We start from the raw sequence: 26,995 nt of genomic DNA, 5'->3' as shown, positions 1-26,995 counted from the left end.
CTGATGGTTAGAGCCCCTGGGGCACAGCAAGGAGTAAGTTCCTCCAGGAGAAGGGGGGAAGGCATACACTCCTCCTTCCACTAACCAAATAGGAAACCAGGAAGAAATTGTGACTGGCTGTGAATTAGTAACTCACTGGGTTGTTCCACACCAGTCGCATAAAAAGCAGGTTTAGGATGCAACACAATTCAAATATTTTTGCTAGGACTAAAAGAAAACCTCATTATACTGGCAAACAGCACCCCAGTTTTAAGGTGTTATAAATCAAAACCAAGTGTTGTTTATGACGACTCATTTTTTAAATGCACAGCTAGATAGATGAGTTTGTAGCCTACTCCGCACAAGAGAAAAGCTCATACTGCCATTGAGAAAAATCAAATATTACTCGATTCCAGTTCTAGTGAAAATTTTCTGATAAAATTCCATTTCCAGTGGGATTGCCGCCTTATGTATCAGGAGCAAGCATAAGGAAAAAGCGAATCTTAAAATCTTTTTAAGTGTGTACCGCAAAACTAAACTCTCCCTTGACAGTCAAAAATGAACAATATATGCATAGCAGCTATTTTACAAATGTACTAACTTTCCCCAAACAAATCTTTGAATAACAGAAAACTGAGGTCAGAGTTCAAGGGCAATAAATAAAAATATTACTTCTCTATTAATATGCAAAGAAAAAAACCTGTAATCAACCAATAGCTTGGTTTGAAAATAGTCTCCTTGAAGGAGAATATCAAGCACATTAAGTGAGATGAATCTTGCTGGTGGCAAAGTACTACTGGACTCACAATACAGCAATAACCTTGAGCCAGAGCTGCGACAGGTTCTTTAAAGTCAGATTTTTCAAGAGCAGCATCTAATGCAAGTAAACATTCTATGATACAAAATATAAATCAAATTCTAATACATGCCAGGGAGTTGCTCAGCAATGTTAACTCAGTATAGTGCTTTTTTTCATTCCCAGAATTAGTTGGTGCAGGAACAAAATGCAAACATGGAATGGAAAGATGAACACGGCATGATGGTGCACTGAGTCCATGGGAGCCACATGACACAATGGAGCAATGAATTATGTTACATGACACGAAGATGAAGAGGCAGCTATCCAATTTGACCATGCTGTGATGCTAGAGTGAATTTGATTTGCATGACTCTTAAAATGATGGGATTTGTTACTTTTGGTTTTTTTGTGCGCGATGACATTTGCTGATCACGTGACAATACTGCAAAGGTATCAGAAGTTCAAAAGTCGGTATCGTGCTCGCTAGGTGATTACTGTGACAGCATGCGGAGAATCTCCCGTTTATTAATGCATTTGAATTTTGCTGCCAGGTATCAGAAATTAACAGAAACTAAGGCTGTTTTATTTTTAGATACTGTTACTTTTGGCAACAAAATCCTCTGGTTGCCCGCAAACATTAAGACCTATGCCATGAGGCTTGAACTTATCCATCCAAATAAATTGGGAAAGTTTAAAGGCTGATAACCTACCAGCAAAATATGAAAGTACTGATGGATGTTGATAGATATGGATCATGCTCTTACCTGGCCTTCCTGGAACACCTGGTGGGCCAGGGCTACCTTTAGGACCTTCCAGAGGTGGCCCTGGTAATCCTGGTGGCCCTGGTGGACCCTGTAGACCAGGGAATCCCTGGAAACCTGGTTCTCCCTTCAGACCTGGAAGTCCAGGGGGCCCTGGTGGGCCAGGTAACCCCAGTTCTCCTTTTTGCCCTGTAAAACCAAACAGCCATATTTATGAATACTGTTACAGATTTATACGCAAAAAAGTCCAAATGTCAATTTGCAGAGCCATTCCTCACTTGCAGAAGGTGCAAACCTGGCTGCAACTCACCTCATTTGCGGAGTGAGACAGTATAAAATTGGTCTAACGTTCAGAAAAGAGTTAGGGCTAATAATTCTTGCAGGAGAAAGTGCTATAGCTTTTGACACGTTAAAAGGTTTTACTAAGTCTCTCTTTATAAATTATAGCATCACTGAGTAGTAAACATCCTCTGAGTTAGTAAGCAATGCTTTCTGTGAAGAAATCTGTTAATTTTCTTTTTGAGACACTGCTGAAAGTTAAGACATACTTGCAAAATTTTCAGATAAGCTTGAGGAGTTTAGGCACTTTAATGCTACTGGAAAGTACTATAACTTAGGTTGTGAAGTTGCTTTTGAAAATATAGCAAGAAGCTGTATCTTCAGAGCAGCTTCATTTGTCATCTGTTGTATGAAGGCTTTATTTACTGAGACAAATCAGCAAAGTTCCACACAATGCAGTACACTATTATCCTGTGTGGATTTATTCTGTCTGCATAATTGCTAATTTAGAAAATTCTGTAGTCAGTAATGAGTGTCTTTATTGCCGTGGTTAATTGAAAATGGTCTGCTGAGAAGAAAAAGTTATTTTAGTTGTTGCTATGGCATTCATTTGTTGCAGAACATACAACACGCCCTTCATTTTTTGGTGTATAGATATATTTTACATCCAACCTTTTTAACAAAGAACAACAGAAAAACTTTACCTGACAATCCTGGGAGTCCTGGAGGTCCTGGGCGTCCAAAACCTGGTAGACCTGAAAATAAACAGATTCAGTTAATAATGAACATTTAACTTTCAAATCTCCAGGAATAGGAATATGTGGCTGAGAATGATGAAAGTGCAGTTCGTCTCAATCTCTGATTCCTTGAGACTACCAGGATTCTCACCAGTCTACACCAAAGATGGAAGTTTTGCTACAGCATGCATCCATAACTTTCCTAAGTATTTCCATCCATTCACAAGATGCTCTTTCAGATTCTGGGAGTTAATACATTTGCATTTTTGGTTGAGGTTCTCTCTTTAAGGCAGACCATTCTGTAACTCAGTTTAAACAATACAGCTACCATGGAATACAGGAACAGGGGCTGGTGTCAGGTAATTAGAATCTAAGAGTTGATTGAATTCTTGTCCTGTGCTTCATTGGCAGCTTGACAGCACCCTTTGTGAACCATTCAGCAACTGGAAACCACAGAAGCAGCTTTGAAGGTATATGGGCAGTTATAAGAAAAATAGAATAGAGAAAGCAGGACATCACAACACAGAGTGAAGAGAAGAAAACAAACAGGAAGGAATACCTAACCTGGTTCGCCCTTCTGACCAGCTGGTCCAGGGATACCGTCTCGACCAGGCTGTCCCTTCTCCCCTGAAGGACCAGGAGGGCCAGGACGACCAATATCACCTGAAAGGGGGATATAACACATTAGCACAGTAATGCCTAACCTGGAATAAAAAAAAGCAACCTCCTCCCCTCCCTGCAATCTGAAGGTGTGACAATGTAATAAATTCACAAGGGTGTAATCTTAAAATTGAAATTTTTCTCTCTGTCCTTGCTGATGGTTTAGAAAAGGCTTTTAGGCCTGTGACCTTTTAAGTAGTTAGTGTTTGCTAAAAATAACATAATGCTTCCCTTTAGGATAAATTAGATTTTGCTCCTATAAAAACAGGTTAGACCACTGGAGTACTTAACATAAATAAAGCTGGTAAATACTGAAACAGTTAACTTTTTGTTTCAATAGCTAATTATATGACTATGACAGCAGACAAGTTGTCAAGAGAAAGTTAAAACTTTTCTTTTCTGTTTAATTTCAGTAAACTGTGTGCAATAGTGTTTGAGCATCCATATGCATATAAATGCATTTTTATGTTAGAAAGATAAGAAGGAAGGAAGAGGCTTCATGTGTTGTGTTTTTTACAGAAGCAGCTGACCTTTGCTGCACTGTTCATGCTTACCTGCTGGCCCAGGAGGTCCAGGCAGGCCAGGATTACCTGGAGGCCCCTCAATACCTTTTGGTCCTGGAACTCCTGGCGTTCCTGTAAAGTACGGGCATTTCAATCCATTGAGCACAAAACTGGCTTTTCAGCAGATCTTGAAATGCTATAATCTGAGATGCCCTGAATAACAGATGAGCTAATTGTATTAAGATACTGTATTTATGCTCATTTTGCAGATTTACAGCTGATCAAGGAGATGAATTATAGAATCATAGAATAATTTGGGTTGGAAGGGACCTTAAAGATCATCTAGTTCCCACCCCCCCTGCTGCAGGCAGGGACACCCTCCACTAGACCACGTTGCCCAAAGCCTCATCCAACCTGGCCTTGAACACTTCCAGGGATGGGGCCTCCACAACCTCTCTGGGCAACCTGTGCCAGTGCCTCACCACTAACAGTAAAGAATTTCTTTCTAACATCTCATCTAAATCGACCCTCCTTCAGCTTAAACCCATTCCCCCTTGTCCTGTCACTACACTCCCTGATAAACAGTCCCTCACCAGCTTTCCTGTAGAGCCAAGACCGTACAGAAACAAAACATACTAGCACGACAGTCCTTACTGCTACTCTCAGGACTGTCTTAGTCGTTGAGTGCCCATGGCCAAGGACGCATTGAGTCTGGCAGTCTGCTAGGAAATTATCATTTTAGAGACAGGTGTTTCTACTTGACAACAAAATGAAAGCATTATGAACTGTGGTTGAATAGTCCTTCCCCAATTCTCTTTTCCTTTCCTGAAAAAGGATCTTAATAAAAATGGTCTTAGAATTTACACCGGATTCTCACCCCTACAGCATGAACTGAGTGGGAGGTAGCAAAAACAATTGGTGCATTGCAGTATGTCTGTTCCGAACAGCATCTGAGCCTTATCAAGACAGTCTCTCAATAACTGTTTTGACTGTTAACAGTCTTTCGTGCATGACAAGAAGCGGAGGTTAAAAACCATCAGGTTCACGGCCAGGTTTTGTTCTCCTCTAAGCTTCCTGCTGCCATGACTACACTGTTATAAATTCCCTAGCTTCCTACATGAAAGCAGCTCAAGCATGCTTGTAGAACAGGCTTTATTGCTGCAAATGCAGCATAGGTAAAAACCTTGTTTCTTTAAATTGAGAATGAAAGAACTGGCATATACCCATAAACAATCTCTATTAATATATTTCAGAAAAGTGTGCAAAACCTAGTTTCATTATGTTTCAGAAAGAGGTTTCTCCTTAGAACATACTTTTAGACAATAAATGCTATTAAAAAATCCCAGTTTTCCTGATGACACTTTTTTTATTGATTCACAAAGGAAAAACACAGAGCTAAAACACAGGTATTTTGTGAGTCAGAAGAGGTGAGAGTCTGACTGCTATGGGGAGTGGAGAGCATTAGCTAACACAACTGCTACATCCCCTCAGAGCAGATGAATAAATTTCAGAAGGCACTCTTAATTGATGCATTCACACATTCTTGCAGTGACAATTCCAACAGCACAAAGCTTAGAATCAGCAGATTGCTAGATATGTTGAAAGAAACTGCAGCCCTCCACCAGTTAACCATGGCGTTTAGATGTCTATACCAATATAAACAAGAGAGAAAATTAAAAAATCCTGTTCAGAATTACCTGGGAATCCAGGAAGGCCTGGTTCTCCTTTTGGACCTGGACTGCCGGGAAATCCAGGCAAACCAGGATTTCCAGCTATACCTTTACTGCCTGGACTGCCTGGGTATCCAGGCAAACCAAGATCACCCTAGAAAACATTAAGCAGAAATAAGAATGCAGTCTTTGTAAGATGGGTAAGCTCTTCTTGTGTGTTCCCAGTCTTACCATCACAAAAAGGTCACCATTATATTGTGTACGCTTCTCCTTATATCCAGTTAATGTTAACCATCTTGCACAGAAAATGAATTTGAAATAGCAACTGTAAAGATTTTAACAGTTTTCCCCTATATTTCTGTATAGAGTATCATAGCTTTTCCTCAGAACTGGCCTACATTAAAGAAAAAAGTGTTCTTTTTTCTTTCAGAAAAGAGGGATTTTTACCCTGTGATAATGCAGAAGAAAAGAAGAAATCTGTGGAGCTTTAATCATGCAATGTTTTTTGCTAAATGATTTGCTGCTCAACGTCAATTTTAAGGCATCAGTGAAGGCTGCTAGATGTTCTATAGGTTTCTGTCACTTTTTTTGTGGGTGACAAAGGATGCCAAAGGTAAATGTTAGTGCAAATGTTTTATATAGACTTAAAAATTTTAAGCAGTAATCATGATGTGGCAGGTCCTTAGTGATTTATTCTTAAATATGTATTGTCTTAATTTTTTTAGAATTATCTACATAATTAGACATGGGAACAATGAAATTAATTGTATAAATGCCTACCAACTACCAAAATGTCAATGGGTGTCACAGTCACTAACTGAACCCAACTTGAAAGGTCTGGTAAACAATCTTCTCCTTTAACCAGATTAAATTATATATAAATATTTTCACCTTTAAAATTAGAAAGGTTTGCTCCCACCCGAAAAGAACAAGCCACAGTCAACCCTGCTTGTTATTAATAAGTTTATATACATACTTACCATTATACATAATAATATATTAAGTTATAGTTAAAAAAAATCAACTTAGAATCTAATTTCCTCATGGAATTTTCTATTGACGAATTTTGTAAGTGTACCTTTGGTCCAGGGAGACCAGGAATACCAATGCTTGAAAGACCAGGGTCACCTTTCTCCCCTTTCAATCCAGGAAATCCTGCAGGCCCAGGCTGTCCTGGACGTCCTGCTATTCCTTGGCTGCCTTTAATCCCTGGGGGACCTGCCCAAAAGGTAAAAATACAAGTTTTATAAAAATAAATAAAACTTCTATAGTGGTTTAGAGAAATCACTCAAATTACAGCAACTGAGCTAGAAAGGACTAACGAGTTGACTGGCTGGCTTTGAATACCTAATGTGTTTTTATATTTAAAAACAAAGTTATCTAAAAATCTCTCATGGCTTTTTGCATGATGTTCCTAAGCTTTCTTTTTTTATTCTTAATTTACATAAATCCAGCTATCTTGTTGTAGTATCTAGGCACAATTTACTATTAAAATCCTCAGAAACTGGAATTTCTGTTTCAGCAATCTTTCTAAATAATGGAGTTCACTTTCTCCTCCCCCTTTTGCTTGTGTCTGATGTCTGTCTTCTGACAGTTGGGTTTACAGAATCATCTTTTTTCTGATCTTTCAGAGTGGAATCTAAGAAACCAGAAAAATATGAAAGTTACAAAGCATAGATCATTCTGCTTCTATATTCATAAGCACTTTAAAATAATAGGTATTTACAATATATTTGCATTTTCTGTTTTAATGGGTGTTTCCAATTTCTTACATACTATTTCAACAAGTATGTATGTAGGGCTTTCTGTATTCCTCATCTGCATTGCCATTTAATTATATTATTAGATAATGTGCACAAGCAGATCCACTTTTGTACTATATAAAAGGAAAACACTGGCCAAAATGAAGTAAAATACAAGCACAGAAACTAACCTGGAAGGCCCATCTCTCCTATGGCACCTTTTAACCCTGGAGGTCCTGTTGGTCCCGGCTGCCCAGGAAGTCCTGTGTCTCCCTTGATGCCTAGGAAAGTTGTTGTTTTAGTTAATTAATGGCACTAGTTAAAGATGTCTGATATTCATGCATTCTCATATGAATATGCTTGTCATCTAATTAAAAAGACAATGGATTTGGAGTTGCTTTAGGCCTCATACTGCTCCTATATGCTTTTTCATACCCATTTGTAGTGAAATATTTAATATCTTTGGTTTGTTCCAAGCCAAAGTTTGATCAGAGCAACTTTTTGTTTTAAGGATTAGTCTCATGAAATGGCTCAAATCTCAGTCCATGATTTAGTAACCATCTGAAACAATTTACTACTGGTGTGACACACAAATCTCTAGGCTTTGCTTAGATACACCTGGATTAACATCCCAATCCCATGTGATAAAAACACATCTGAAGTTTACACATCAAAACTGTCCATCAGAGACCTGGTTTGCTTACCTGGCAATCCTGGCAGACCTGGTGGGCCACTAAGTCCTGGTGGGCCTGGGTCACCTGGGAGACCTTGATAACCCTTCTGTCCTGATAAACCAGGAATACCTCAAAAGGAAAAAGATACATTTTATTATTTTTATTATTACTATTACTACTACCGTGTGTTTTCTTCTACTTTAAGAGATCAGATGTAGCTATAGGCGAAGAAAAATCCAAATAGGGATTTTTCTGCAGTAAATGTAATTCCCCTTAGTTTAGTGAAGTATCACAGAACACAAAATATCACTTCTGGAAAGTTTAAAATTACTACAGAACAGGAACAATATAAGTAGAGGAAAAAGTAACTTTATGACTAATGCCAATATACTTCATTCAGAGGGGACTGTTTTTCAGATGAGCAGACTCCATTCTAACCTCTCTATATTCATCCAGATTATTTATATATGTGTTTAATTACATTGCTACACCAGTAGCACTCTGGGACTGATACATTATGAAAAGTAATGCAGGTATTTTAGCAGATTTTTTAGAAATTCTATGTGATTATCATCCCATACAATAACTTTGTGCTGTCCTGCAGGCATAGGTAAATCTGCTCTCTACAGCTCTTAACGGGTGGGGGGGGAAGGAGAAAAAAAAAAAAGGTGTTTTAGGATCCTACCTAGGCTTCACAGAAATTACTACAATAGATAAATTAGCACAATAATGGCTAGGCCAACATTAGAGAAAGGCATTCTGGTTCTCTCTAGAGTAAAATATTTTTACTCTTCAAGACTAAATTAGAGTTCAAAAGAGACATCAGAACCCTTGGTGAGGGAGGAGGGGGAAGCCAGCAAGCAAGAGAGAAAACAGACTTGAGCGAACTGAGAAAACCTTCCAGACTGCCAGCTTCCCAAGTAGAAACACACACAGATGACATTTAGCTCAGGGAGGGTAAGCTTACAGAGATACCCAAGGGAGAATGTGGAGGTGATGCATGAGCAGATGACCTGTGCAATTCCATCCTACAAGGCAAAGGCTCGAGGGCCTTCGAGACAGCAGGAATGCAGCAGCACAGCAGCCAGGACAACTATCTCTCATCGCACTTAGGAATAACACCTAGAAGACTGAATCATAATCCTGCTGAAAGCACCTTAATGCTATTACAATATTGCCATATGCCGAGTAATAGTAACAGTTAATGAGCGAGGACATTGCAAACTAACCAGAGTACCTTGGTCACAGAATCACTTAAAAAAAAGCCTAAAATAAGCCACCTCCATATTCTGAGTTTATTTCTTTTCCTGTAAGAAAGAATGAACTGTAATGATTCAGTTAAAGGTCACCGTTAGCTGTAGAGGACAAACCACCTACCCAGACCCACATGCAAAGTTCTGTACCTGGAACACCTGGCTCGCCTTTTTCTCCTTTTGCTCCTAGCTGTTTTGAATCAACTTTTCCAGGTGGACCTGGCAGGCCTGCTTCACCTTTGATGCCTTTCTGACCTACCGGTCCAGGAGGTCCTGGTGGACCAGGTAATCCATTATTACCTACAGTAGGTACAGACAACAAAAGGGGAAAAAAAAAATAATCCTTAAGGTAGGCTAATATATTTGTAACACTTTTTCTTACACAGGGAGTGCATGATTTATTTATTAAGTTGGAATTCACCAAATAGTCAGTCAGTTTATGCAATGTTCTTCACAGCATCTTAAGCCCTGGAACGAAGCCAAGTGAGCAGACTGCACAGGGACATCTGCACGCTGCAGTCTGTCAGCTTTGGCCAGCCCAGCTCAGAGGGAGCAGCTGTCTGTACGAGCCACATCAAGAGAGCACCCAGAGCCACACCGCGCTGTGCCACTAGCAAAGAAGTTGCAACAGCTACAGCAGCTTTGGATTCACAGCCTCTTTGTTCTGGGGAGATGAGTGGGGTTTTCTTCTACCAAACTCTTTCAAAATTCATCTCCAATGAGGGAGTCAGGAAAATGTAGATAAAATAGTTTCTCTGTGATACCTATAGAGCTGATTCTGGATGAGCCCATAACCCAAAGCTACCAATTTTCTTCTTTCTGCTGCTTAAAGCTGACTTTACAACATGGTTTAGAAATATTGCCCTACTTAAATGCCATAATCCCAAGGTAATGTTTTTAAAATAGTTAATGTTTCATGACATCAATTAACAAAAAAAAAGAGTGACTAAATAATATGGCTTAAAACTGCAAAGCAATTCTGAACATCAGCATTGTCAAAAGAAGATAACCTAAGCAGATCCCAATAATGAAGATCTAGATGTTAGTATTACAAAGCCTCTTTCCACACAGGACACCAAAATCAGCATTCATTCTGCATTCTCTTCAAGGGCAGATAAACCAAATATTACCTTTCAAGCCAGGCAGGCCACTTCTTCCAGGAGTTCCTGGAGGCCCTGGAGGACCAGGAGCTCCCATGACACCCATCTCTCCTTTGGCACCTAAATGCATTGAATCACCACTGTCATTCTGAACAGAAACTCAAAACCTATCAGTACTTAACTTTTACTTCTCTTCATCTCTGTGGTATTTATTAACCAGCACATGCATATAAAGCCTGTTTTAAGGGAATTACAAGCACTCAGTTCTTGTATAGACTTAAATCAGATTAAATGAGACTTGAAAATTGTGGCAAATTTGCCACAATTTAAGTCCTTGGAAGAAAATTTTCAGTGCACTGTTCTTTCTGGTAGAAAGCATATTTATAGCTCCAACAGGTTTAGTTCCCTGGTTGCAAACAAATACTTGTTTGAAAGCAGACCTGAATTTATTGAAAGCCAGAAGACTAGGTATTAGGTATACACTACCTTTAGAATCTTTTGTATCGCCCCCTCTATCCAAAGACAGAGATACTCAAAATTCACTTTCGAGATTTCTATTCCAGAGGGCGAAACATACTATATTAAGTGAATAGTCTAACATGTAGAATAAGGAAATTAATATTTAAAACTACGTTGGATCCAATTGATAGCACTTGTAATTATTTCCTTGAAACAAATTCTATTTCTAAATTGTAACAGTGACTAGAAAAAAAATCACAAAATAAGTTAGAAAAGTGTCATAACGATGATGATCAAAGTCACATTTGAAAGTTATGAAACAGAATAACATGGAAAATATTTGAATCAAGTTACAGGGAAGAGCAGAGAGGTGATGAGGATTTGAATGCAACTATTTTGTTATAATATTTTTAAAAAGTATGAGATGTAATGGTTACATGTATCCAACTTTAAATGACAGGATAAACATTGAAACTCATTAAGTCGGCATGCCCAAGCATAAAGAACATCCACCTGTAACTACAATTTGGTCTTTGTCCACAGGTAAAAAAATGTGTACTTACCTGGAAATCCAGGTATTCCATCCCGGCCAGGTGGACCAGGTGAACCCTGAGGCCCTGGGAGACCAGGGGGTCCTGGATACCCTGGGGCTCCTCGGTCACCTGGAGGACCAGGAATGTCGAAGCCTGGAGGACCTGGATCCCCTTTCTCCCCTGGAATGCCCTGCAACCCTAGACAATGTTGTTAAGACACAATCTTTTAGCAAAAGGTAAGGCAAGGCTGAGATCTGTCTGTCTCTGGGCATAGTACTGTAGGAATAGCTAAGTTTTATCTGCAGTCCATTCCTAGCACTGATGAAAACCCTGCAACTCTTCTAAAACCATTTATTTTTTAATGGCTTCCAGGTGTTAAAGGACAGTCTCCTCAGGAGAAGCATTACTAAAATTTCACCAATTGCAAATGCAATTAAAAAAAAATCTCAAAAAGAAAACAACTCTCTCCAACGACCCTTTAAGTCCAATTAATAAAAAAAGCACCAAGATTGATTAGACTGGTATTTTACCATTAAGTATTGAGATTCTTACAAGTATATTTCCATTAATGATTCCATTTTACTACATTCTAAGATAACACGAGCTGAATATTCTTGATGGATAGCAAAACTCCGCATTGCATTATGTTTCCTTGAGTGAAAAATACAAGTTGTCAAAATACGCTTAAGATTGTTTAATGCTAAATGATACTGAGCTTGAGGCACTGCTGAAGCAAGCAGACAACTTGTTTCCCTCCAGTGTGCTGTATGAGTGAAAATGGAAAAAACTCTGGAAATGTAGCTGACAAAAAAGGATTATTCTTAAACCTGAAGTTAAGAAAAGGCTTTAGTAAAGAAACCACAGTACCTGGGGAACCTGAGGTTCAAAAGCCGAGTTAGAGCTCATCAGGAAGTTGAGACAGGTAGTAGTAAGGAGTTGTAATAGTCATTAAGTTAGGAAACAAAATAAAGCACATACAGATTAGAACAAAGAAAAAATCTACCCTAAAGTTACCAAAAACAGATCTAAGTACAAAGAATACAACACCAATGCAGTTAAGAGAAACCAGACTGCAAGGAAACCCAGAGGTCTTTTTCAAAGTGCAGCCACCACCGTATGCAGAAACAAAAAACTCAGTGAGATATTCTCAAATATTGATGATACATTTTTAAAATTTATTCCCCCCCCCTTGTCTAGTATTCTCTCTGCAACTGGGGAACAAGCTTTTTCTGAACTATTTCTTCCACAAAACTGTCATGAGTAGATAATGGCTTGGACACCTTCTAGGCATCAGAGTACACCCTACCAATCAGCTTGTTGATCTGCATCATGTTCTGGTAAATCTTTTCAAATAGGGATTTTCAGAAGATGCTTCTTTATAACACAAAAAAACCTCTAAATATTTTTTCCTCCATTCTTTTAGTTCTATTATGCAAATTTACATTGTTACACCTACAGAGATAGTATATTACATGTCACGTGCCCTAGCATAGTCTACTGAGGTTATGACAACAACATACCAAAAACCTCATAAAAACTACAAGGCAGTATTACTCTAACTCTGTAATGGCAACCCCCACTCTCGACAGCAGGAACAAGTTTAGGAATGATGTCACAATGTGCACACTAAAAAGGCAGATCGAGTTTTCTTGGCAGCATAGGCTGTAGACTTCCATTTATTTAATGATAAGTAAGCTGCTGCAAAGGGGAGCATATCACTGCATTAAACTACGGTGTCATGTGCCTGGAACTGCTTACTTTGCAGAGAAAAAACAGTACCAGAGGATGGATAGGGACTGCACATGCTCTGTGGTTAAGGGGTCTCTATCAGCAAGTGGAAAAAAAAAATAATGAGAAAAATATATAGCCTAGTGATAGGACAAACTCCCTACCTAGAATGGTAAAGATACCTTTTCAAATAGAAATTAATTCTAATTGAATTTCTGGTTCTCAAAAATGTAACTATATTATAATTAGAACAATACAGACAACACAAATTCTAAATTAATTTGTTACATATTCAAAAAAAGAATGTTGAGTTACTGCAAACTATTTGAAAAAATGGTGGCGCAGAGAAAGGAAATTCTGAACAGGGAAATCCTTTCAAGAATTTTCCAAATTACCTGAAAAACAGAGCCCCAGAACTTTACCCTAACATTGCATAAAGGAACAGAATCAAAACAGCCTAGTAACACAAACAAGGGACAGGAGATGGGCACATAAGGCATTTCACACAAAACAGAAATAGCAGCGCCAAGAGAAATAAAGACTTGAAGTGGGCCCTTCAGCCATGCACTAGATTTCAGAGCCACCATGCTGTTAGTAGCCACAATGATTAGGCAGTACAGACATGAAGAGCAAAAATAAACATTTCATATCCACCAACTCTAGTAATAATTATGCATTTGTCAAAATTGGTATTTTGCAGAATAAATCAGTGATCACATGAAATAAAATTCTGGCTAACACCAGAAGAGATGTTACAGGAAAACAAAAGAACATGCATTGGATGCAATACTCAAACCCATACTAGTACATCCCCCCCCAAACACCTATGTTGCCTTCTGTTTCAGTTGAGCCTCAAGTGCAACCATAGGTTCAAGATGGTATAGCAAGCACAGTAAGCCAGGCAGAGGACCCGCCTGCTGGCTCAAGGAACTTCTGTGCACAACGCCCAGACTCCTTCCGTCCCTAGCTCTTAACACTGGACGCATTCAAGGCTTGATGGTGCAGGGACCATACATTCCTCTCCCCGCCTTGTGAAAGGGTATACTTAAACATGACCTACACTTTATGTACGGGAGTAGAACTCAAACTCCATGGGCCTACTTACTTAAGTGCTTGCCTACCTTCAAGTTAAGCGCTTTGCTGAATCTCAGCTCACAGTTCATAGAGATCTGAACATGACCAACCAATTTGTGACACATAGTCTTACAGTTGGCCGTGAATTTCTCAGCATACATTGCTAACAATGCCAATCCCAGTGCCAGCATACAAATTCAAGAAGTGTAGCTCACAAACATGCGCTGTAAACAGTCACACTGGCATGGCAAGAACCAGATGGGTTTTGAAATGTTTCAGCAGCAGGCATGCTCAAGTACACAGAGGATGCTCTCACAGTGGTGACTGCCACACATTTGCAACATGAGGAGTTGGTGCACAGCAAGCCCATTCATTGAACAATGGGGAAAAGGAATTTCCCTGAACAAACTTTGTGAATAGAATGATGTGCATGCATGCACGCACACGTACCCTTTGTGCACTGAGATGGAACAGGTTCATGTGTTCATCAGTCACCAGTCATTTTAGACTGAAGACAATGAAACTCCCTTCAGAGACATGTTCCTAATTTTCACTATCCTTAGATTCTACTTGGTCAGTCTACTTTAAACCCCTTCATAGAGATTTTGTCACTACCAGTGCAGAACACTTTCTAGAATTTCTGCTAAGGCTCCAAGTCTTCTCCAAAGTGGGCTTTTACACCCTTGAGACCTAAGCTGTGCAAACAGCAGGGCTGAATGCAATTCCACTTCTGATTTCAGTAAAAAAATACGATGTACCAAGTTTTGCCCACTTGACTGGCAAGACAGCCAAGCTAATAGACATGAAGTCTCTATTGTTCCTTGTCTATCTGTTCAGTGGGACCTTCAGTGTCCTGTGTACCTGCTTGGTGTATGCCAGAAATAACCTAAGTGTACAATTCATGCGAGTTTTACCTGGGGGGCCAACAGGACCCGGAGGTCCTGGAGATCCAGGTGGACCTTGACCACCAATGCCAGGGATGCCTGGTGGGCCTGGGAGTCCTGGTGGTCCACTTGGTCCAGGGTCACCTAAAAGAACACACTTCTTTAGTTAAATAGCCAGTATCTCTGAATTAGGTTCACTTTCAGAAGCAGAGTGCCTGCACATAATACTTGAAATCTTATCCTTGCATGCAAACAAATATGGATCTGACACAGGAAAAAAACCAACAAAACCCAAAAAACCGCACTTCAGAAGCTATTTCTGAAAGCCAGAGATTTGTCCTCACTGTGTGTGGAATGCATGTGGTTTACATTTCTAGGCTACAGAGACATGTTATTGCATCATAATCCACATGAAACTCAACAAATGCTCTCCAGCAAACCAAGCATGCTCTGCAGTTCAATACAGACAATGATTAACAGTAGGAATTTGTGAATTGCTAACCCTCTGCATGTTGAAGCACAGTGCATCTAAATGACAATTACTCTATTTAAAAAGTTTTACCGCCATGTTAACATGATTTGTCTTTAGAATACAGACTTTCAGATACTCACAGATTGGTATTTACTCTCTTACTTGCTTGTCTTTTGAGAACACAAGCTTCCATTTACACAGGTGTGTCTGATTTGGAAAAATGGACCCTGAAATAATTACTCTAAAGTCAGTACTACTTGTATTTAACTGCCATATGACTCCCAGCACATCTGCATTTTTTAAAGTTCAATAAGGAACAGAAAAGGAGAGAGTTCTCCATACCTTTGGGCCCTGGAGTTCCATCAAAACCTGCCCGTCCTGGGAGACCAGGGTTTCCTGGGAAGCCAGGATCACCTTTAGGCCCTTGAACTCCTTTCGTGCCTGGTGGTCCTGGGGGTCCAGGTGGTCCTGGAACTCCAAATCCACGATCCCCCTGTAACAAATTAACAAGTTTTTTAATAGGGGTTTTTCTAAGTTTAGCCTCTCCTAAAAATGTTAAAGTAGCAAAGAAAAATGCCCGCCATTTTAGAGTTCAATTTCTTTTTTTCTACCCTCACTCAAACCTCAAATAGAGAATGTGACCTTCCCGCCATCAAAAGCTGACAAGAAGAGGTGAAATCCTCCCCACCAACTTCCCACCGACACAGAACCACCTCTAAGTGAAGTTTTATATTAAACAAGTAAACACAGACCTTCTGTCCTGGGAAACCAGGTGGTCCAGGAGGTCCATCTAGACCAGGGCGACCTGGAGTTCCGGGAGCTCCGGGGGGGCCTGGAGTCCCTGGGAAACCTACACGACATGGAGGTTAGGGCAGCAGAGAAGAGGACACCAGAGAGCATTAGAACAACTCTTCCAGAAATGCTTAGGGCCCATGAGAAGTAATCTCTGAAATGAGGTTCTGTGCTCGCTCAAGCATGCTTGAGGGGGTAACCCGTTTGGCTGAGAGAACTTTTGAGTATAGAGTCTTTGCCACAGAGGATCCCTGGGACTCCTTCTCAGAGGAGGGCACTCCCCATGGTGTGTGCTCAAACAAAAGTTACAAACAATTCATATCAGAAACATTAACATCTTGAGGCAGCATTTGGAGACCATTTATTGATTCAAGCTCAAACATTCATCATTTCCCAAAGTTTTACCCATTTGCTTTTGTGCCCTTGGTTTACTGAAAAACTTATGCTACCATGAAGGAGCGCTACAGTGAGTAGAGGAAAAAGCTCAGCAGTTTTCTCCCCTGATACTTCTCAAACAATTATAAAGATGTATAAATTCAAGACAAACTTTTTTAAAGGATTCTTGAGACATAAATCAACTCACTAGGAAAAAAGTGAAGAGACACAGCCGTCTATGTCCCCTCCTCCAGCCAGTACAATACCGTAACATGGCTGCAAACTTACCTTTTGGGCCTGGTGGACCTGGAAGTCCAATGCCAGGAATACCCGGCTCTCCCTTTGCACCTGGGATGCCTGATAAGCCACGCTGACCTGGCTGACCAGGATCTCCTGTACAAAGAAGAAAGTCAACATAGTTATTAAGAATCAGTCAGAATAAAAAGCTCTTGGAATTTTCTGGGTATCTAGTTGCTGCTTTACCTGGAAGACCTGGGTCACCATTTCTTCCTGGAGGACCAGGGGGGCCAGGAACTCCTGGTTCTGTAATAGTCTGACCAGGGTCACCTTTTGGACCTAAAACCAAAAAGAAGAAATAGGTATCACTCGGAGTTTATGTTTTTATTTGAGCAGAAAAAGATGCTAGCCAGAACCCAAGCTTACACAGAACTTAAACACCAGCAACACTTTACCCAATATCTGCCCTTGAGCCCCATACAACACTTAGAGGCTTATAAGGATTTTTTAATGTTAAGACAGTTTTCTTGAAATGTTATTTTTTTAGCTTCCTCCTAGATACCATCACATGAATAGTATTTTCCATAGCTGACACCAGCACAACTTGATCAGGATTCACAGTGTAGTTGACAAGAAAGTATCAAAAGCAAACTTGTTCAAAGTAAACTCTTGTTTTCAAAAAACTGTGTAGTTGCAGTACTATTAAGCATCAGGCAGATGGTAGTTATATTTCCACTACAGTCAGTCGAGAAGAAGCTTCTCTAGAGGTCAGAGCAGAAAGGTGAGTCATATGCCTGTAGTAACATAGCACAAATTCTGCTCACTTTGTGATTCTATGCTGACTTTCAGTAAGGGAGCTTATAAATACTAGGTCTTACAACGCCTTTGGGAAAAGGTTAGAAGTAGCATTATGTTTTGAGAACTATCTGGAGCAAGATGACAAACCTTGGTTTTACAGCTTTTGTTCAATTGCACACAGAGACCAACTCACCAGGAACTCCAGGAGGCCCTGGACGGCCTGATACGCCTTGGATGCCCTTTTCACCAGGTAAACCTTGTGGACCAAAACCAGGAGGTCCAGGAAGTCCTTTGTCTCCAGGAAGACCTGGTATTCCTGGATCACCTGGAATACCCATTTCTCCTTTGAATGCAACACTACCCTGAAAAAAGGAAGAGCAGGATGGGAAAGTGGAACATGTATGTACTAGCAAAGGAGTAAAGTCTTTCATTGCTTCTGTTTTGAAACTCTTCAGCAGTTTCCATCCTTCTAGCTCTCAAGGCTGCTAGCTGCCTACATCTTACTAATATGGTAGAGATAAAATCTAAATCTGGCTACTTAATTCTTCACACTACATAGGTGAAATGTAAACAATGGCAGAAGGGACCATCTGACACTACCCAAGAGAAGTCTCAGCTTATTTTTAGAGGCTTTGACAGATTCAGGGAGTACCTCTCTATATCACCACTAGGACTGGCACCTATTGAAGAGAATTACTGTGTTAGTCACATTCAATGATGCATTTGCCAGTCATCTTATCTGTACTACATCAAACACATGTAGGACTGCCTAAAACATCTGACCAATCAAAGACAGCATAAAATGGAACTCACAGGTTCCCCCTTAGGGCCAGGTAGACCTGGAAGTCCATCTCGTCCAGGAGTGCCATCTATGCCAGGAAGACCTGGAGGTCCTGGGAAGCCAGGGTCTCCTTTGTCACCTTTCATTCTTGGAGAAGTCAGGACATCCCCTGGGTCTCCTTTAGGACCAGGTCTCCCAGGAGCACCTGGTGACCCTGGGAATCCCTGAGGGAGAAGAAAAAGAAAAAAAAAAAGCATTTTAGTTTGTCTTTCGCTCCCTCTCTGAGTTTGGCACAACGTAAGAACTAGGCATTCAAACTAGTCATGGACAAAAAAGAAGTATTAGACAAGAACTCATATCTACTGTGCACAGATCTACCAAACATGCAAGACAAATGAGACACTATTTTCTCAGCAGAACATAACACCACCACTTACTGGTGGCCCTACAAGGCCAGTTAATCCAGGAAGCCCCTTTTCACCTTTTGGTCCAGGAAAACCAGGAGACCCTGAATAGTGCAGAAAAACATAAGAGAAAAACGTAAAACTGTAGAAGCTGTAAATATCAAGCATGCTGTTTGCATAAGATAATAGCAAAGTTGTTTTGAAATCAGGCAAGGTTTATTCTGGGGTTTTGTGTTTGGGGTTTTTGTTTTTGAGCACTTGATTTTATTTGAGCAGAACAAATTTAACTTAGAGTTGCAAATTCACTAGCGTCAAAAAATGTCATGCTTTTAAAAAGCTCCAGCTCCTCCATCATTTCAGGAACAGCAAGTAGTAAAAGTTAATTTCTCTCTTTCAGTCAAATCTAGAGCAAACCCATAAACCTTCAATACACAGAATGCTTGCAAGTCTGTCTTTGATCAGAGAATTTTTTTGAAAGACCAGATTTTTAAAAAAGTGGTTGTTTTACATGTATCCAACCTGTTGTTTCTTCCTAACATTCCCCAACTGCAAAACAGGACATGCAGCAACTATATACTGGAGCTTGCAACTGTGCATCTGAATTTGTACACAACACACACATATCATTAGCATTATACACAGATACATTCTATAAAGTCACTTTTGTATCTGCGTATCAAGCAAAATAGTGAAGACTACAGCCTTACCTGGACTACCTGGAGGTCCTGGTGGTCCTCTCTCCCCAGGAGGTCCAGTTATTCCAGTTCCTATGCAATTGAAGCATGTGTCTCCTTGATCACCTACAGAGATTTGCATTTGAAAAGCATACTTAAACATCAGATCTTAGACAACATTAAAAGAATTCAGCACAACAGGAATTGTTTTATTGCTATTGATCTATAAGACCAAGTCCAAAATGACTATTTTATGGTATTATACGATTGCTTAAATATTAGAAGGCTTCCCCAATGAAGGCTAGACTGAAGCTTTTTGGTTGCTAGGAGTCAGACAACCAGTATCAGCTACGATTAGAATTTGTTTAGGATAGTACAAAAGAAATTACAGCAAAACCACATGCTTTCAATAACAACAAATATAACCGCGGACTTTTTTCCCCCGTCAGCGAGAGTGTCCTCTTCTAAAGTAGGCACTTGACACTTCAAACTACAGCTCTAAAACACGTATGTCAAAATCCCAAACTTTAAACTCCAAGAGTGCAAAATAAATACTGGGAATGTTTCATTGACTGACAATAGGCTAAACTTATTTAATAAAAAAAAAAAAAGAAAGAAAAAAGAATGGTTTACAGAAGTTTAGGAATTTCCTCCACAGACTTTTCTGACATTTGTCAATGTAGTATTTAAGCACTTCATGTAGGTTAATTAATAAATCCTTATAATCTCCACGAGAAAAAAGGTTTCTGTTTGAAAGGAGTACAAAATTAAGTGAGATACCCAAAGTCATCTATGATGTCCATGGTTGAGCCAGGAAAAAATTCTCACTTACCCATATCAGCATCCTCTTTGCAAGGTTGTCTTTTTGGAAACAAGGACACACATTAACGATGTCTTTATTTTGCTTACCAAACAAACAAACTCATTGTAGATTGACCAACTCAAATTAGGAATCTTGCATTTACAATTTCAATGTTGCTTTCCATAAATAAAAGCGCCAAATTTATACATGAAGTATAAAACTTTTTCAGGTAGAGTTGGCAACCGCTGATACAAAGCACTTAGTTTTATCTACCCAGGAGGTACTCATAAACCTGAAGTTCCATTTTACCTTAATCGTGATCCATGCTAGGCCTTAGCATTGGTTGTACCCTGACCCCCTTTGAGACTCCTGTGCTTTAACACTAGATGAGGGACTATCCTACACCCAAAACAGCTTCTTACTAAGAAACAGAAAATATCTGCACTCAACCCTACCGGGAAAAGACGCTGTTTATCCTTATTTAATGCAGGCTTTATGTTGTTTAACAAGCTTTAACAAAACGAGCAAAAACAAGACAGCCATGACACTGCACCTTTTTGGCCTCGCTCCCCCGAAAAGCCTTGTTGTCCTGGAATTCCTGGAGGACCTGGTGGCCCCTGCTCACATAACCCTTCACCTAAGGAGAAACGGGAAAAGTTTAATGACCAGTTTGTGTTAGACTGACATGTATTCAGCACTAAAATATACTTCCTAGTATTTGTGTGAATATTCTAATGTACCCACACAATCAGACCAAACATTTTGGCAATTCAGATAGAGGACTGCTAATGAAACCCCACCAATGTAATCCAAACTCAAAAAGAAACAATCAGTGATATTACACAACAATCATCAGTTCTGCTTCACAACCTCAACTGCCTCCCACTATTTCCTACAGCCTGCACACTTCCCTCTCTACAGTGCATTCTGCTATTCAGCCTCATATCATAAAAGCATATGGAAATATTATCAGAGTGAGTGGACTTAAGATGCCAATGCCATCTAGACACCAGATTCGTCCCTGCAACACGTTAGCCTCTCTCCATTACAGCTTTTCAGTTCTCACATTCCTCCTCTCATTCCCTACTTCCCCATATACCAAAAAGGAGCTGAGAGCCTTCATGCAAAGTGTCCGCTCCCAAGCCAATTTTCTGTGGTCTACACACCAGAATATTTAGCAAATGAAACTGGAAATTTTTTTTTCTGTCAAAAATGACTCCTTTGACTCTCTTGCTATCACAATTCTTAGCAGGGAATAGCCCCTCCAAGTCTCTTCTACTTGCTGTCTCTGTGGTCATCACTTACCAGGAGGAACAGATGGTGCAGGTGGCCCTGGGGGACCTGGTGGTCCTGGAGGTCCTCGTGGTCCATCAAGACCTGGTTGCCCAGGAATAGAAACACCAGGTAAACCTGGATCTCCCTTTTGTCCTCTCTCACCAGGTAAGCCAGGTGGGCCAGGAGGTCCAACAGTAGTGATCCCTAAGAGGGAAGAACTTAGTTCCTTGATAGCTCAAGGGTTTAAATCACTTTTTTGCAACAATGACAACGATATATGATGAATAACATACTACAGATAAGACTGTCTTTCCATGTAAGTACTCCATAACATTTCTGTTATGGAATCAAACTACATGTTGATGTGCAGTGTTTGACGTATACACATTCTGCATTTTCAGAGATTATTGTTTGAAAAATTGACCTGAGACTCAACAACTAAGTTTATGAAAGAGAAATAATCAGGACTAATGACAGGAAGTACTGATGGAAAAAAAGAACATCTACAAGCCATAACATAAGAATCATAATGTTCTTCTCTGTACATGTATAATGCAAATATAGGCATCACTGCTCACTCCCACTGTAGACTCAGATTATCTCCTCTAGTATTGACCAATGTAGAGCAGAGATTAGGTTTGATGGCCATGTACCAGACTTCTGGTACACAATACTTTCTCTGTGGAATGCAATGGATAGTGTATGGTATAGGTAAGCGACATGAAATAAGTTACCCCTAACACTGTTAAGCTAGTATCTGTTTGACAGCCTTGATTAGCGTCCTCTGTTCACCACAGCAGGGACAGTGAATGTTCAAATTCTTCATATTATCCCCATAAGCTAAGGACCACCCTTCAAGCTCAAAGGTAGCTCTAAACAGTTCTGCCTTCACTTTCTGCTCAGTCCATCTGTCAAAAGGAGTGTGGAGAGACTGTGAAGTTAAATATCCATTCACACATTTGAACATACAGCTTATTTTAATGCTTGCACTCCTACCTGGAGAGCCTGGCAAGCCAGGTGGGCCTGGCCTACCAGAGAACCCACGTTCCCCTTTGGCACCGGGAAGTCCTGGTAATCCTTTGCTACCTTTTGGTCCCACTGTTGCATCAATGCCTGGTCTTGAAATGACCTGTAAATGTTTCATGTTCATGTGAAACAACTTGCCAAGAAAAGACTCACTGGAATGATAAAGAGACATGAGGGAGGAAAAGTTCAACACACTTTGAACCTTATACTAATGACAGGATGCTTTTCCCGCTCCACTGAATTGCCAGGTAAAATTCCAGTAAAGAGCACTCTGTAATAGGAAGCACTTTTACTGCCAAGCCAACGTGGTTAGAACAGGCTTCAATGAAGCTGACTCAGTTTCTGCTGGTCTGAGGTTATAGTCTAGCTTTGTGTTTGTAACCTAGATTCTGTGCTCTAGGATTGGCTATCTTGAAAGAAGGAAACAATCATTTCTATTAGTGAACACATGAAATCTTCACTGGTTCTGTTATTGTTATACCCGGAGATGGGATTCTCAGTCACCCAAGAACTACAATAAGACAACACTGTCAACCAAATGCAGAAGGAAAAGAAATGATCAGCAACTTACAATTCCAGGAGGACCAGGGGGACCAGTGTCACCTTTTTCACCCTACCAATCAAATTAAGAGCATTTTTTTATACTGTGCATTAGTATACAAGAAAGTTATTGCAAATATTCCTCAATGCTGTAACAGAATAGGCAATGCAATTACTACTCAGCCAGAACTGAGCTCTGTAATGGCAGATTTCCAAGCTATTATAGCAATAATAGCAAAAAACCTGGCATACCTTTTCACCCTCTTTTCCTGGAGCACCATTTATTCCAGGTCCACCAGGTAAACCCTTCAAGAAAAGAGAAAGATAATCACACTCAGATCTTCTCCATATCAGAAGAAAAGCTTCTAAGGAGTCTGCTTAGATTAGAAAGGTATGAGTTACTCACATCCCTACCAGGCTGACCAGGTTCTCCATCTTTGCCAGGCTTTCCCTTCAAAGACATAAACATGCATTGAAATAAAATGCTTCAGTGGTGAAGAATTCTTATGGAAATAGTGTTACTTATTTCCCATTTTTCAATAAGTCAAGCTTTCTCTTGCAGTCCTTGTGACAAATACATCAAAGACATGAACCAAGTCTAATCAATGGAGTTATCTAAACTGAAGTTTTCATTTTGAAAACCAAAGCACAAACATATGACAAGTCTCAAAGAATGTTGTGCGAATACAACACAAAATGACCTCCAGTTAGCTATGGCCGATGATTTTAACTATTGGTGTGTTTAATAACTCCCTTTAAGTTAATATTAGAGAAATCCTGTATTTGGAAAACAGATCCTAACTCCCTAAACACTAGAACATTACACTAATATCCTAATTAAATATGTGACCAGTGAAATTAAATAGAAACATTTTTGTGTTTGAATTTTAATTCTCCTTTAAACTAAATGCAATTTTCTGAAAAATGGAATCAACAAAAATATAAAGTGCAATTCTGCTCAAAGAAGTGGCTTCTAAAACACAAACACTCTTGGCTAAACAGATTTTTTTACTTCTGCAATAAAAGTAGTGCAAGCTCCACTGTATTCCAGAGCATCCACTAGGGAAGACAAATAGAACTCTATTGCTAGCATTACAGAATCAGTATATATGGGGGACACCTGCTGAAACATAACTAGAATACTGACATTTTTATGAGTATATCTGAAATAGGTTTGAGCTACACAGAATCATACGGAGTCCTAAAAGGCAGCTTTAGAGTAACTTAATTGCAAACCTGCGCTTTAAGTATGCAACATGCCCAAATTCAGAGTAATAAAACCAAAAATGTTGGTAAATAAGCTTTTGGCAAAAGGCATCTGCCATATCCCCTCAGGACTTTTATCATTTCAGATCTTTGCAAATTTACGTGGATCCCATTTACTTTTGGGGAGAGAAGTAACTTGGAAAATACAATTCAAAACCGACTTAAAATACAATGAGAATTTTGGCTTTGTATATCTGCCTCATTTCCTATGTTCCTTAAAGAAGGCAAATTAAATCCCTCCTATAAGTCTCAGTAACTAAGAAAGATTTTACCTAGAATACCAAACATTTGTTTCCATTCTATTTATTTCCTATGGAAATTGGAAAACCTTTTACCAACGTGTTTCTAAACAGTGTTTACATATTGTCCAATTAACCTGAGCAAGGCCTCTGTCTTCGTTTTCAAAGGGGCCCATTATGTTGATGAAACTATGGGTTCAGTAGCTGTGAAAGTGAAAATACAGAATGCTTTGAGCTGGCAGCAGCTTATCTTTTCTTTGCTGGTCCAGCCCATGTTATTTTCATCCTATTTCTTAGCACTTCTATGATCTTCCTCAGCTTTCCTCAGCTGTGATATCCAGGATGGATTTGAGTCTAGACAGAAACAAAGTGACTCGTGCTATCCTCAGATGCAGCTATCCTGACTCATCCCCTGCCCAGGCAGCACATAAACTGAAGCAGTCTCTTGAGAAGTGACAAATGGACTTCTGGTCTTAATGCAGTGTTCAGAGACTTGGGTTGGTGACTTATCTCACAAGTAAACCCACTGAGAATGAGTTTACACATACCACCTTAAATATATACCAATCTCATGCTCCTTGCCAACCCAGTACATAACAAACTGAATGAAGACCCTCTCTTAAAAGGAAACAGAAAACTGCTGCTTCAGTCAAGCAGTCCAACAACACTGAAGGTTTCCACATGTAACCAGATAACATCATTCAAATTAGTTTCTCCTGCCCCCAAAACTGAGATCTACACATAGATAACTATCAGAAAGCACTGAAAGATCCATAGCTAGAAGCAGTTTCATGAACCAGATGTGTCATCTACTAGTTTGCCAGGTTATGGAAAACAAAAAGAAGTCTCTTACCCAGAGGCTGATGACCCCACCTGAATTCAACATTTGCTTAATTCTCAAAGATAACACTGATTGGAAAGATAAATGTTTGGTTAAACGGACTACTTACTCTTTTGCCTGGTTCTCCTTGCTCACCTTTTTCACCTTTTACGCCACCGGGAAGACCCTGGACACACAAACGTCATCTTAAACTGAGCCCACAAGCCAGAACAGAATGAATTTACAGTTCTGATAAAGATGCAACAAAAGAGAACTAGAAGAGAACTACTCACAGGAGGGCCTTGTGGCCCAGGAAGTCCTGGTGGGCCTGGATCACCTGGAATACCCTGTCAAGCATGGGCAAAGAAAAAGAGGATTAAAGCCTCCATCACTCCCTAGGTAGCTCAGTTGATTATAATTTTTTTTTTTAACAGAATCTTTTTTTGCTGTCATTTAGATTTCCAACTATGATGAACAGTAAAGGATCATATTCTTTGTGTGGAACTTCAAGTGCATCTATATGTTTTATTAACTGCTTATCCTGTTTATTTAGGTGATTCACTCCACTAAGATACAACTGCCTCCTGCATGCACTGCGGCAGCCGGATGGGTGGCCTACAGCTGCTATACAATAATAAAAAGGAAGAAAGAAAAAACAGAAAGAAAGAAGGAATCAATGCCAGATCCTGTTGAAATTACAGGAGCAACAGTTATTAGATTACTGGTAACTGTTGAAGTTGTGAGACCATCAGGATCAATAGCGTGCTGGTCTGAAAAGTGTCACAGGATCACTGTAAAAACGTTAGGGTTTCTATTTTGTCTTGCTACACCTGTATACAAGTTCTTAAATCTCTTAGCAATTAACCTAAAGAAAAGTTACAGGGTATCAAATCCACAAGAGGTTTCTGTGCAGAGTTTCTGTTAATTTCTTAGACGCCTCCCAGACTTTTATATGCCCATCTATACACTTCATTTTTCAGTAAGAGATCATAGGTGGAAGTACACACAAGAACTTTGGGTGTACTTCACAAAAAAAATAAGTGTAACATTGAATTTTTACTGATAGTGCACTACCAAGCACAACCTTTGTTGAAATAAAAACAAATTTTTAAACTTTGAAATCATTGTTAATTTTGGCCAAAGGCAAAACACACTCAGACTGTGTTTCGAAGTCTTAGTGCTTTAAAAAGGAACGTAGTTAGAATACTTCTATTTTGTAATTTATGGAACTTAACACCAGTATAATTAGTGCTTCAGAGATCCCCGAAGACAGAGGAAAATTACCCTGACCCTAATAAAGTCAGATGAATTTTTGCTTCAACTACAGCGTAGTCAAAATGTCACCTTGTGTTTTCTTAGAACTATAAAGACATAATTCTGCTCTTTACCCTCTGTCCTACTGCTTTGGTATGCAGCAGTATTTATTTTGGCAGGGTTTAGGACAATTCTGCCCTTCATCTTGACCAAAACCATTTGTTACCCCTTCCTTTCAGAAGAACATTAGGTACCACACCAAGGCATTCCCTAGAGCTATCCACTGATGTACATTTGCAATCCTAGAAAGGTCGCAGTCTCTGTTTTTTCTCTGTCCTGGCATTTATGGGTAGGGAAGGATCCATACAAATCAAACCAACAGTTTTAGCTTACTGTCATAATATG

The 26,995-nt window shown here is 39.6% G+C and overlaps 1 protein-coding gene across 2 annotated transcripts in view; it reads right to left on the bottom strand.

The window, feature by feature from the left end:
- Window positions 1–26,995, bottom strand: part of COL4A5 (collagen type IV alpha 5 chain) — a 77,907-nt gene that overhangs the window by 13,793 nt on the left and 37,119 nt on the right. For both annotated transcript variants that reach the window (XR_008578985.1, XM_054839504.1), the window contains exons 14-41: window positions 25,630–25,683; window positions 25,467–25,523; window positions 23,418–23,462; window positions 23,264–23,317; window positions 23,043–23,084; window positions 22,442–22,574; window positions 21,476–21,649; window positions 20,724–20,807; window positions 19,402–19,494; window positions 18,728–18,798; window positions 18,323–18,514; window positions 17,703–17,871; window positions 16,958–17,050; window positions 16,763–16,867; window positions 16,060–16,157; window positions 15,650–15,800; window positions 14,866–14,979; window positions 11,180–11,347; window positions 10,188–10,277; window positions 9,208–9,357; window positions 7,835–7,933; window positions 7,322–7,411; window positions 6,467–6,606; window positions 5,416–5,542; window positions 3,770–3,850; window positions 3,120–3,218; window positions 2,523–2,573; window positions 1,543–1,728 (exon numbers count right to left, since the gene is read on the bottom strand). Coding sequence is in view for 1 of the 2 variants with exons in the window: in XM_054839504.1 (XP_054695479.1) it covers window positions 1,543–1,728; window positions 2,523–2,573; window positions 3,120–3,218; window positions 3,770–3,850; window positions 5,416–5,542; window positions 6,467–6,606; window positions 7,322–7,411; window positions 7,835–7,933; window positions 9,208–9,357; window positions 10,188–10,277; window positions 11,180–11,347; window positions 14,866–14,979; window positions 15,650–15,800; window positions 16,060–16,157; window positions 16,763–16,867; window positions 16,958–17,050; window positions 17,703–17,871; window positions 18,323–18,514; window positions 18,728–18,798; window positions 19,402–19,494; window positions 20,724–20,807; window positions 21,476–21,649; window positions 22,442–22,574; window positions 23,043–23,084; window positions 23,264–23,317; window positions 23,418–23,462; window positions 25,467–25,523; window positions 25,630–25,683 (3,010 nt within the window). In the remaining variant the exon portion in view is untranslated. The remainder of the gene's footprint in view (window positions 1–1,542; window positions 1,729–2,522; window positions 2,574–3,119; window positions 3,219–3,769; window positions 3,851–5,415; window positions 5,543–6,466; window positions 6,607–7,321; window positions 7,412–7,834; window positions 7,934–9,207; window positions 9,358–10,187; window positions 10,278–11,179; window positions 11,348–14,865; window positions 14,980–15,649; window positions 15,801–16,059; window positions 16,158–16,762; window positions 16,868–16,957; window positions 17,051–17,702; window positions 17,872–18,322; window positions 18,515–18,727; window positions 18,799–19,401; window positions 19,495–20,723; window positions 20,808–21,475; window positions 21,650–22,441; window positions 22,575–23,042; window positions 23,085–23,263; window positions 23,318–23,417; window positions 23,463–25,466; window positions 25,524–25,629; window positions 25,684–26,995) is intronic.

The sequence above is a fragment of the Grus americana genome, chromosome 12 (genome assembly GCF_028858705.1).
Source record: "Grus americana isolate bGruAme1 chromosome 12, bGruAme1.mat, whole genome shotgun sequence".
NCBI classification, from domain to species: domain Eukaryota; kingdom Metazoa; phylum Chordata; class Aves; order Gruiformes; family Gruidae; genus Grus; species Grus americana.
Note: the sequence above shows the minus strand (reverse complement) of the source record. Positions and strands in the feature narration are given on the sequence as shown.